Below are 13045 nucleotides of genomic sequence, written 5' to 3'. Positions count from 1 at the left end.
ATTGATTTGTATACGTCCACGCGAAATTCATGCAGGATACAGATTTAATACATATTGCCAAAACTATATACAGAATTGTGCCTACTTCTCATCCTCCAACGCAATACAAAATCGAACCCGTTTTGTTACAATATTTACTTGCTTCTGGTCTGCCGCCACTTAATTTCGGATGAAAACTACCAACACAATAAAAAATAGTCTAGATGAACAACGTTGAGTCAAATAAATGGTTACCTTCCAACATCGCTAAAAAAGTTAAATATATTATCAACGTAATCCAATAATTTATTGTGACGATTCATTTTCAAATATTATGATGAAATCAGTCATCCATGCATGCAGCTGATCGGTGTTGACAAACGAGGGGAAACCAACTAGTAGAAAAACTTTTACATAACACAAGAAGTGTACCGATAGTAAACAGTTCGCGCAGTACAATATAGGTGCCACTAGTGCATCACGAAAAAATATTTTTATAAGAATTTACTCATACTGTCATGTCTGTTAGTCTGTGATTACAAACCAGTTGTCATATGTTCGAGCTCCGACCTGAAAGAATTCGTAGTGTCAGTAGAATCGTAGCACCAGCCATGCAATGGTTATGTACACTCTGAATCGGCTGCGAAGTCTGTTCAAACAGAAGGTCAAATTCCACTACAGGAATGTAATATCAAGGCTTTGCTTTGTTTGAATTAAAACCTCTCATGCACTATTTCTATTGAGACAATTGAACGAAAATAAAATCAAACGAAAACCTGTACTCCTGTTATTGCTGTACAAGAAATTCACGTTCAATGTGAAGTAATACTTTTCAGGCAGCATATAGTATTGTAATCACAGTCGATGAATTCGGTAGTGTTTTGAAAACGATGTAAGTTTGCGTGCTTCCGTACACGCTATACGAAATTGAACAAAGCACACTGTGTGCTTCGTTAGCAAAAGTGGTGGTGTTTTCTTTTTCCATGCCAAATTTTGACACTCATCGTCCTTTAATTTCGGAAACGGAAGTCGGGCCTGGATGAAATTACAAAGTATTTAAGGCAATAAGAGCTTCAATTTGAATCTAGATTTGTAAAAATCGTAGCTGAGAAATCGAAGTGAATTCCGATTTTGGAATTTTCACTATTATTGATGCTTGATGGTAGTTTCAAAGTAGGTTTATATATCCACTAACTAGCTAGATCTGCCAACTAAATGAATTTACCGATAAGTTTTATGAAAATTTGCACCTCGTTTCGCCATCACTTGTGAAAAAATATTCATGAAATGGTATTGTATGAAAATTTTTCACTTACCGCACTGTAATACCGCAACCGAAAGTCATATCCAAATCGACTTTTCGGGGACTTTTTAAATAATTTCAAGACCTTTTATTTGCATCTTGGTGAAAATCGCTTGAAAATTTTCCGAGAAGTTCGATACAGATGAAATAAGACTTTTTGTTTGAATCTAAGTTTGTGAAAATCGGTTCTGCCATCTCTGAGAAAAGTGAGTAACTATTTTTTCTCTTAGAAACACAAATCGAAAAATGGCAGAAATACAAAACAAATATAGAAATTAATTGATGTAAATATATCTGAATAAATATTTATGTGATATTATTGCCTTACCTCCCTAGAAAAAAATACATGGATTTTCTTGCAAGAAATGGCTAAGCGCCGCCGAGTTCGCCTCGTCGTCGCAATGAAATCAAAATTTCGATTAGTGTTCAATGTGGGTTCGCCATAACAGGGATTCCGGTTTAACTGAGGCAGCTATTAGCGTTGGGTACACCAGGTAAGTAGGTACATGTTTGCTTGCCATACTCCGCCGTTTACAATTATTGAGTACATAAAAATTAAATTATGTTTGTTACCACTTATCAGTAATTCCATATCTCATCTACAATCTATTTTGCAACATCAGCACCACACTCGGACAATTGAACAAGTCCATATTATTTTATAGCACGCTACTTTCTTTCTGTCAGACAGTTAAACTTTGACAGTAAAGCTGACAGCTCAACACCGGCGATGTGTCGTTTCTGATGTTGCGGTTTCGATCGTTGCATTGTGTACTGCTTTTGCAGTACATAATGTTATCACTATCAAAACATTGTAATCACATCAATAAATTCTAACATATTATAGAAATATTCTCGGAATTCCGTTCCATGATGGCTGTTTTTAACTCATTCGAATTTAATGTTGCCGGGACGAGTCTGGCCATACCACTACCGCTGATTGTGAACGTGATAATATCGTTTGGTGCCTTTTACGTGGGTCAGCATCTGATTCCGCGTATGAAGACGATGTTCATCAATGCTAATCTCTTTGGAATGGATATGAACAAAGCCACCAAGATAAGAATGTGTGTTTGGTTGGATATTATTTTTTTGTGTTCTAATACTGTGTTTATTTCAGTCCAGAGGCTTTTGGAGTTGTAACGGGATGTATATTCTTGGTATCGTTGTTTCTTTTCATTCCGATGCCTTTTGCTAGTAATTTCTCGAAAGATGGTACTGACGAGTTCCCTCACCACAAGGTAATAGTTTTTTTTTGTTTCGGACAAGCCAAGTACTGAATAATCAATTTGTTTCTAGTTTGTGGAATTTATTGCGGCTATGCTATCAATTTGTTGCATGATTCTGCTAGGTTTTGCCGATGATGTACTAAATCTTCGTTGGCGCGATAAGCTGTACCTGCCGACAATTGCATCGCTGCCACTGCTGATGGTGTACTATACGAACTTCAATTCGACCACCATCATTTTACCTAAATTTGTGTCCAACATTCTGGGCAGCTCCCTCGATATCGGTGCCCTGTACTACGTTTACATGGGCATGCTGGCGGTATTTTGCACCAACGCAATCAACATACTGGCCGGTATCAACGGCCTGGAAGTAGGCCAGTCGTTGGTGATAGCGGTGTCGATCATCGTGTTCAATTTGATGGAGATTTGCGTCGGAAACAGCCGCGAAGCGTACGAGTTTTCGCTCTATATCATGCTGCCCTACCTGGGCTCCACGTTGGCCCTGTGGAAGTACAATCGGTAAGTGATTTCGTTGATTTTTTGTTTGTGCGTTTCGTTTTCAAATTGTCAATCTCGTAGAATTTCGAATCGATTCTTAAAGCGGCGATGATTTTGGATTACCAGAATCAATTACGCTTTGAGGATTTTTTTTTTGTTTAACAAATTTGAAACCGGCGCTTTTAGAAATAGACCGATTGGGAGTATATTTTTGAACAATTTTTTTGAGGATTCTTTATCAAAATGTCTAGTTCTCATGTTGATTATTGAGATACAATTAAAAGGAGGGCAGTTTCGGATCATGAAATTATACACTTGCTTTTAAATAATCAACGAACGTAACGCAATGTTTTTTATTCAGGAAATTAGGAAGCATAATCACAAAACGCATATTAAGTTCAATCAATCACTTCAATAATTTTACATTGTTTTAGAGAGTATAATACATAATTCAAGTATTGTTTAAGTAGGCATGTGCTAAGCTTGCTATCTCGAATTCAAAATAGTGTTGGCCAATCGTTTTATCTAAAAATAGTTTATCTCAATTCTATTTGAAATAAGGCAAAATTTTGCATATGGTTCACTATCTAAATTTTAATTTCATTGGTGGTAGGTAGGTACACAAATATATTCGCATTCGAATGGTGATGTTTACATCCAACACACATACCAAGCTCGCCGTTGAGATTATGATGATAGTACTGAATGAAGTAGGGAAGTTAGACTACATTTGAAATTCACTATTACCGAACTGTATATTTTATGATTTTGTGATGAGTATGATAGTGTGTAAGTTTACTGTTTTCGGAGTCGACCAGGCAGTATGAAGAGGATTTGAGTATCGCGTCTAACTGAAATACTCGTCATCGATGACACTATCCTCCCAGCGAGCGAATAGGTTAATGACGATATTATCGAACCGCCAGCTGTTTTCGCGGACGTAATCCGGGGCGTAGTACTTGTCCACGTGACGTTGCAGCTTGTTGAGATTCGTTTGACCGTCGAAGTACTTCCCACTGGCGATTAAATTTTGAACGTACTCTCCGTTCATCACACTGCTTTGCTTTGGATCGGGAAGATATGATGATTGATTAGTTCCACTATTGCTAGTACTACTGCTAGCTCCAACTAAAGCTATAAATTCTAAATATTTCACTATATCTATTGGTTGATAACAGTGGCGGCAGAACCAACCACCGTAATGATTCAGATCACCAATTAGCATCACCGGTTTGTCGATCCGAAGCAGTGCTTCCGGATCGGATCGATAAACTTCATCCACCGTACTTAATTGACATGCAGCACTTCCGATCCGGGTACTGTCAGGATGCTGCCAGAAGAATCCAAACACGTTATACTTCAGTCGGAACCGGACGGGTTGTGGCCAGTTGTCGTACCAGCGGAAATAGTTCACCGCTCGCCGATTCAAGATTTCGTCCGTTCGACTGTACAGCAGAATATCTTCTGCTTGCATATCACTTGTGACGATAAATTTCTTCATCTTTCGGAAGATATTTTTTCCACTGCACGTAGCATCTTCCAGAAGCAGTATTTTCTTTTGGTTTTGCTTCAAGAAATCAACGCTATTCATATGCTCGGCTAGGGAGTAGGCTTCACTTTTTGTCGCACCCACAACGGGAATGCTTCTATCACACAGTACAAACATGTTCACAACATCTATCAGTTCCATGATTTGAATTTCCAACACTTCCACGCTGATGAAATTCGTATCGATTATGTAAAATATTCTCTTCGGTACCTTGCGAGGTGCAGCAGTTTGGTTTCTCGGTGGAATTCTCGATGCTATGAATGCTCTCCAGAGCACTTCCGGTAGGCCGCAGTCAGGCCCGTGCCACTCCGGTAGACACCGGCAGCGACCGTCCGCGAGGACATCGTTGTCCTCCGTACCATCACCCTCTTCCTCAATTGTTCGTTCGCTTTCTTCTAATGTTCCTACATCTAACCCTCCTGTATCGAGCTCAGTCTCATTGGTTTTCTTCGTATGTGGCCCTGCGGAAGTGAGCAGCTTTTGCACGATTGGTTTTGCCTCCGGGAAACGCGTCCCTTCGATGAAGCACAGTCTTTGCTGTTCTCGGTATCCATCATGATAATATATCAACCTGAAATAAAGTATTTTTTTAATTCTGTTAGGCAAATCATCGACTAATCATCTACGTTTTTCAATACTGAAAACCATCCTTTTTATATCGTTAGTTTAGACCCGGTTTTAACTTAATTATGGTTGTTCGTCAGGTCCACCCTCTTAAAATATTAAAATGGGTTGTGTGAATTCTATTTGATAAGCCGAGGTTTGCCTTCTTTAGGTCTATACAAATTAAAAAAATAAAGTAACGTGAAAACCTATTCCAGCGCAAACAAATTTACTGAACAAAAGTGATCTTTTATTTTTTCTTTTAAAGGATTACAATTTTAAAACGAAAGATATTAATATACAAATAAACTTGAAACCATCTTGTCAAATGCCTACACACCATTCACGGAGTGCTTCTTTTGCACAGCTGCTTTCTTCTGACATGGTTGATATTTTAATCAATACTTTTTCGGGGCGTTTTGCCTATACGTTCGCCCCCAGCCACCACTTACCTGTAATATTTGGTGTAATTGTCTGGCTTCGGAACCGTTTTCGGTTGCACTAGATGAAATCGGGGGTGTCGCATACGTCGGTTCGACGTCTGCTGATCAGCCACCAGGTCATCGTTTGTCAAGGCCAGCGGGGAACTCTGGTTGCTGATGAATTTCACATTGAACCAGGATGTTGGTCGAGCTTGGTGACTGCCGGAACCATCCGGCTGACGGTAGTCGGAACCGGTTAGCTCACCCTGCTGGATATTGCTGACCAGAAGCGATCCGAATGCCAGAAACACCGAGATTAGAAAAATTTGCAATAGAAACAGACCCCATAGAAAAAATTTGACATCCAGTTTTTTGTTGGTCAAAAACATTTAGCCGCTCGCGCTGGTGTTTGAAACAGCTTGTTACATTTTCTGTGCTTTTCACCGTATAAAGTCTATCGATGTTGAAAATATTTTTACATCACTGTATGAAATTTATTTCAATTTTAGCAATCTAATTCGCGACCATCCTAATCTGCGTTTTTCTTGCGAATGAATGACTCATGAAACGCAATGGCTGCCAGAGTTGCTAGTTCTATAACAGTATTTCATAATGACAAAACTGCATTTGAAATCCAAAAGATTAACACTCTTGTATAATAATAACAATATAACATATATGCAAATTTTTCCAACAGATACATAAAAAATCAGATTTGTTAAAAAAATACGATATAAGAAGGTGATGCAAACATTCTTTATGCCCCGTTTACACTTCTGCTGGCTGCCAGCATGCTGGTGTCAGTGTACTGCCCTCTTAGGAAAAAACGTTTAACGGTGGTCCAATGATTGAACGTATTGGACCAACGAAGGACCACCGTTGAACGTTTTTTTCCTAAGAGGGCAGTACACTGACACCAGCATGCTGGCAGCCAGCAGAAGTGTAAACGCTACATTACCTTGCAAATGAATTTGTGAGTATGGTAACCCTGATTGTCACTTTTTTTTCTCGGTCTTAAACAATCATCTGTCACATCAAGATTACAGAAAACTTGGTGCGTTAATACCGTTAATACGAATATCATCCCATCTTCGGAGAGTGTCACCGCACCCGAATGAAAACAGACCTTTAGCCAAGACGCACTACTGGTGTCCGTTGGTCATTTCAATGTTTGCTATAAAAATCGCAATACACTGAAAATAGTAAGTTGGTAGCGGGCTCCAGTAACTTGTGTCGTAGCCAGCCTCATGCATAGGGTAACAGAGGTATTTTGGCCCACTTTAGTATTGATTTTATTTTAGCCCCCTTTATAAAAATATCCACCAAATGTTGTAATATCTTTAAAAATCCCTTCCGCAATAGGTAATTCAAGGGGCGGGTAGGGTCTAACGCTTTTAAAAAATCATTCATTTTTTTCTTTGTATTTTCTTATAGAAAAACATTTCAAGAATATTCTGTGAAATTTTCAAGCCTATCGGAACAAAACTCAGCGAGTTATGGGCCTTCATCTTTGTTCATCTCATACTGCGAAGAAGTAAGAGCTCGGTCCACAGGCCCAAGATTTCTGCTTCGACTCAAAGTTAAAAAAATATTCTTGAAATGTTTCATTATAACAAATTATAAAAGATAAAATATGATTTTTGAAAATATTACACCCTACGGGCTCCTTTCTGTAATAGGTTGTTTCCATTGATTTTATGAACAAAAAATTTTAAACGCGTTTTCCTCGAAAGCAGGTTTTGGACACGGACCTCCATCGTCATTCAAAAACTACTGCACCAATTTTTTTCGAATTTTGCACACACTTTCTACATATAAAAAACCAGACCCCGACATTTTTCTTTTCGTTGTTTGTTACTTTGAGGAGGTTTTACAGCTACAAAACGGCGAATTTTTCGTGAAAAATTGTAGTTTTCTTTTTGAACAACCACCAAAAATTAAAAAAATCAAACAGAAACGTTGGGGTCTAGAAAAACTTCTACTCTAACTACGTTGCTTTGATTTGTGCACATCTGATTAGTCAATATTTTTCCATGAAAAAATTATAAAATGTTGTTTGAATGATGCTTTTCATCATGAAAAACATTTGAATTTATTTTGTTGAACGATTATTCTGAAAGAAATCGGAAAAATATTTTTCATCATTTAGACCCTACCCCCCTTAATATGATTAGCTTCAAATTGATGCAACATGGGTTACTTAACATCGATTGAATCCATAAAGTTTATTAAGTGGGCCAAAATATATGAAGTGGCCAAAATACCTCTGTTACCCTATATCCTGAATTTTGCAATTGTTCAAAATTCGTAGGTTCTACTCAGAGATGCCAGATATTTTCATAGAAAATTTGTATTACCCAGAATGAAAAATCTGTATTCACTATAAAACCGAAATTTTTATCATGAAAAATGGTTGAGGTAATGTTATTCCAAAACCTTATGGTTTTATCACAAACGAATTTCCAGACATGACAGTCACAATCTTTTTTGGCGCACATCTACGGTCCTCCGTGAAACTGGCACCAATGGTGATAAATTGGTTGCAGTGCTGAGTTCCTATCATCGCATTCATAATGCAAATGTCAAACCGTGAGAACCCTTTCGATACGTTAGCTCATTTGTATATATTGAGATTTCATGGCACACTTTGGTCGAAATGATAACAATGCAATTAATCTCGCGCTCCACCAAGCGGTGAGTTCGGTCATTTTAGAAGGTACCGGGAACGGACCAGATTTTTTTTAAATATTTGTAAGCACATACATGTCTTTATTATTTATCTTTGGTTTTATAATGAGAATTTGAATGAGCGTGCAATATTCATATCTCACACTACAACGACGAAATTAAAAGTTTTCAAATTTTCATTAACAATCAGAATCACGAAAACATAATTTCAATTTCATATCTTTTTTAAATGCTGACTTGGTACGTTGATTTGGGGTCTCAGCGCTCAAAACTACCAAAACCATTTGAAGACTTTTCGATCAATTTGTGATTCGTTCATTGATTACAAAACTTTCATCTCGAGCTCAGATGAAAAAAAGTTTTTTTTTCTCCATATTTTTTAGGGGAAATCTGTATAAATTTGTATTTTGTATGAAATTTGTATGCGCATGTATAATAAAGATAAATCTGTAAAAATGGCATCCAAATGGTTCTACTAGTTGAAATTAATTTGAAGAATATAACAATGTTTTATATGAGAATATATATGATATGAGAATTTCAGCACTACATGGTTAGAAAAGGTTGTGAAATGGCCAAAAAACATTTCTATTGTCAGTAAGCCATCTGTCAACATCCATTTTAAATAGTAATTTCTGAAGTATGGATTTCAACGTTAGACGAAAGATAAATCATTTTCTTTTCGATTACTGTTATGACTCACTACCAGTGAGTGCCTAGTCATCTAGAATATTTCTTCAAAGTGAATTTTTACAAATGGATTATTAGTCGTTATCCGAAAAAATGCGTGATTTATTTACCGTATATATCTGGAGAAATAATGCGAAATCTGGAGGTTTCTGGAGAAGTAGTGCAAAATCCGTAGGTTTCATCCGTAGACCCGTATAAAATACAGAAATCCGTAGATCTACGGATAAATCCGTAGAGTTGGAATCGCTGTCTGCGTTGTATAAGATTAATTCTAAACATAAGTGTCAGTATTTATTTCCAAAATTCAGAACCTACATGCTAAATTCCATACTTGGATTCTGGAACTAAATTTTGGAATTGCACTAGATTCCTCTATTCAGATTTTGAATTCATGTTTAAAACTTAGTTCTAGAACTCAATTAGGAACCTGAATCCTGAAAATGAGTTCAGTCCAATAATCCTATAACTGAATTTATAAACTGAATTCTCAATCTGGATTCTGAACCTAAATTTTTCAACTGAGTTCTGAGCCTATCCCAGACTTCAAATTTTGTTCCAGTTCCTGAACCTGGTCCAAATTGTTGGTTCTGGTACAGATGAACAGACGAATTTTGTGGCAGTTCGAACATATACTACCATGATCAAACAAAGCACTCCCAATCGACTGCAAAACACAAACACAACGCTTGAATCAACCCTCGAAACAGTTTCTATGTTCAGTTTTCGGTATGGCCATTAGAGCCATCTGCGATTTTTCCATAATCTCATCTCTGGTGCTGGAACGCGTTCCACGGAGCGGTTTCTTGAATCAACCGAATAGGAAAAAGTCGCAGGGAGCCAAATCAGGTGAATTCGGTGGTTGCTGAATGGCATTCGTTTCGTTTTTAGCCAAATGTTCACGGATAACGATGGCATTGTCTGACGGTGCGTTATCGTGATGCAAAATTCACAAATTGTTTGCCCACAAATCTGATCTTTTTCGGCGAATAGCTTCACGCAAATCCATCATCCATTCTTTGATTTTGTTGATGTTTTCGTCGGTTTTCAATGCCGATGGCCTACCGTTTCTCTCATCATCATTCACAGACTCACCGCCACTTCTGAAACACTATTCTAACATTTGCAATGTCGTCGCACCATTGAAACCTTTTTTAAAGCAAAATTTAAAAAATGAGCTGTCATATTAGATGAATTAGATATTAGATATTAACAATGAAACAACAACTCCTAATACGTCTTACTTTGCTATGGAGCGCCTTTCCAAAATTCATTCTGTACGAGAATGGGTCGAACTAATTCGTGAAAGTCTTTTGTTGTGTTCAAGGCAGCAACATAATTTTTCTCCATGCCTTCAGAAAATTATTCAGCTAGTTAAAATAAAATTTTCAGTAGTACGAGATATTCACAAATAACTCATATTTGAAGTTTACTAAAATCTTTGGTATGAACGATCATTAAGGTAAAATCAGTGGCGCGCGAAATTTCAATCACATGAATTCAACGAATCTTCGCCCAAACCGAAACATCGTAAAACACTATGTATGGTTATAAACCATGAGTATTGGCCGGGGTGTCAATAAAAAGTTTACAACTAGCTGCGTAATTTTTTTCTGTCATCATTTTGAACGCTTATAACTCAGTCATTTGTTGAAAGATTTATATAATTTAACACACGTGCCGGTCGTCAAGATGTTCCGTGACGGTGATGTTGAGGCTGGATGTATCTATAACAATGCATTCAAGTAATTTTGAACGCAATGTTGACAACGGTTGACTGTGACGGAAAGAGACGGATCGTCTGAATCGTACTTACCACGGCCGACGGTTTCCATCGTTGCTTTACACCTAGGTTCTTTCAGTAACAGTTATACCAAATACAAATAATGATTTTTATTTGGTTCTAATGTACTTCAAAAGTTTGTATCTCTTCAAATAAACACATATCAATAGTTCTATTTGAGTTTAAATTAATTGCATCATTTCTAATTAGCAAAGACTAGTGTTCTAAACTGATCTAAATTTCTATCTCGTTTCAGATACCCATCGCAGGTGTTCGTAGGTGACACTTTCAACTATCTATCGGGAATGACTTTCGCGGTGGTGGGAATATTGGGTCATTTTAGTAAAACCGTGCTGCTATTCTTCATCCCGCAGATTATCAACTTTATTTATTCCGTGCCTCAGCTGTTCCATTTTATTCCCTGCCCAAGGCATCGTCTTCCAAAATATGACCCAAAAACGGATTTGCTAAACTGTAGTAAGACCCAATTTCGGCTGAGTGATTTGAACATTTTAGGTAAATTGTGCTATAACGTGTTCAAAACTTTCCGATTGATACAAGCTACGGAAAACAAAGATGGCACGATAACGTGCAATAACTTTACGATTATCAATTTTGCTATAATACTTACCGGTCCAATTCGGGAGGATAGGTTAAACAGGTTGTTACTCATATTTCAAGTGCTCTGCTCTGTACTTGCGTTCACTATTCGGTATCCCCTGGCGCATTATTTTTATGACACTATTAATTGAAAGCTTAAAGCAATATGAGAAAGTGTTGAAGTAAGGGCCAAAGTAATTTATTTCACTTAGTTTTAGTGAATGAAATAATAAACGTATGGTAAAACTAGTAAACAATGTGGGTTTTATTTGTTTATCACATATCCTCGTTCAACCAGATAGGTGATTCCCAATCATAATTGCGAAATTCCCACAATGACTATCTGGTGAGGCATGGAGTTGGTGCAGTACTAACAAACTGCCCGAAAAAATCCTTTACGGAGAATCAAGCACAAAATACGAATCGGAACAATCGGCATTCACCTACGCTACGATTGGAACCTCGGTACATACTGGGTACTGGGAATCAATTTGCTTCCTAGGGTGCGAATCCTGTACAGTGAGCTACAAAATCGTTGCTTAAATGTTTTAGCACTGTAGGAACTTTGTTAGACGAAACAGTACCAGGTATACTAATGATAAATTTGTATTTTAGAATAAAACATTTTATTTGCAAGCAAACCGTTATAAAAATTTTATTCGTAATATTTTCCATTGCTTTATACACAATTCTGCCGTTTTGCTGATATTTGTGGATACCTTGTTGAACCACTAGATAAGCCATCTTGACGAATTTCCGAAAAAAACGAAGCGCTAATCGGTAAGCGCGTGGCCCTAGGAGACAAAGTGTTGGTAGTCGAATGGGGTCAGGTCTGGTGTGTAAGCCGCGTGGTCAAGTACTTCCCACTGGAGACGTCCTAGCCAGAGCTGCTAAATGTCACTATCAACGAGCAACTTTGCACGACGAAGATTGGAAAGTTTATGTCACTGGATTGCTGCCAACCAGGCTCTACCAATCATCATATATTGAGTGTCTGAGAGCCGATCTGTCATAATTTAAATTCTCCTGATATTATACTCACCAGGACGCTCATTGATTGCCGATGCGATTGATATTATCTTCATTTCTCCTGTCACTGCTTGATTACGATGTGACTAAATATTAATCAAGTAGCATAAACATTGAATTAAATTCATGTACATCAATAAACTCCGAAATCCGAAGACTTTTTACAAAGGACAATTAACTTTATCAGTTTATGTTTATGTTAGTACTCTCATAGATTTTTTTACTTCAACAGGGAGAATGAGAGAGAGAACAAAATGCGTCACCTGTCTTTGACTGAGTATACTTCTTCTTGATCATTGAACTATCAAGTATCTCATTTGACAGACACTTTGACGGTACCGATTACAGTTGACGATGATTTTAGTCAGTCTGTCAAGGTCATTTGACATGACTGACAATTTGCAGCTCTGATCCTAGCGTTTCGCGAGCGCCTTTCGATTTCTGCCTTGTCGCATTGTCATGGAGCAAAATCACCTATATTTTGGTCGATCTTTCGTAATTACTCGGCACAAATCGTTCATTTGTTGTTGATAGTGAATGTCGTTGCGCTTGGGGTTATAAAAACAAATAATTTTTCGCCACACGAGAGAATACTTTTCGGTTCTCCATTTGTCTATCGGTTAGTTCATGCGAAACCCACTTTCCACACTTCTGAATCATTGCCATGAATGAAAA

General features: G+C 37.5%; 2 protein-coding genes across 2 annotated transcripts; one reads left to right on the top strand and one right to left on the bottom strand.

Moving 5' to 3' along the window:
• The first annotated feature begins 1996 nt into the window (after positions 1 to 1996).
• On the top strand, positions 1997 to 11598 carry LOC131430154 (UDP-N-acetylglucosamine--dolichyl-phosphate N-acetylglucosaminephosphotransferase). Its single transcript, XM_058594880.1, has 4 exons — positions 1997 to 2349; positions 2403 to 2523; positions 2582 to 3030; positions 10998 to 11598. Exons 1-4 carry the CDS (start codon positions 2153 to 2155, stop codon positions 11491 to 11493), a joined length of 1263 nt encoding a protein of 420 aa, XP_058450863.1. The 5' UTR covers positions 1997 to 2152; the 3' UTR covers positions 11494 to 11598.
• On the bottom strand, positions 3329 to 6137 carry LOC131430153 (beta-1,4-mannosyl-glycoprotein 4-beta-N-acetylglucosaminyltransferase). Its single transcript, XM_058594879.1, has 2 exons — positions 5614 to 6137; positions 3329 to 5129 (listed from the first exon to the last, which is right to left on the bottom strand). The coding sequence occupies exons 1-2, from the start codon at positions 5970 to 5972 to the stop codon at positions 3857 to 3859; spliced, it is 1632 nt and encodes a 543-aa protein (XP_058450862.1). The 5' UTR covers positions 5973 to 6137; the 3' UTR covers positions 3329 to 3856.
• Positions 11599 to 13045: the final 1447 nt, after the last annotated feature.

Source organism: Malaya genurostris, chromosome 2 (genome assembly GCF_030247185.1).
Source record: "Malaya genurostris strain Urasoe2022 chromosome 2, Malgen_1.1, whole genome shotgun sequence".
In the NCBI taxonomy this organism is placed as follows: domain Eukaryota; kingdom Metazoa; phylum Arthropoda; class Insecta; order Diptera; family Culicidae; genus Malaya; species Malaya genurostris.
Note: the sequence above shows the minus strand (reverse complement) of the source record. Positions and strands in the feature narration are given on the sequence as shown.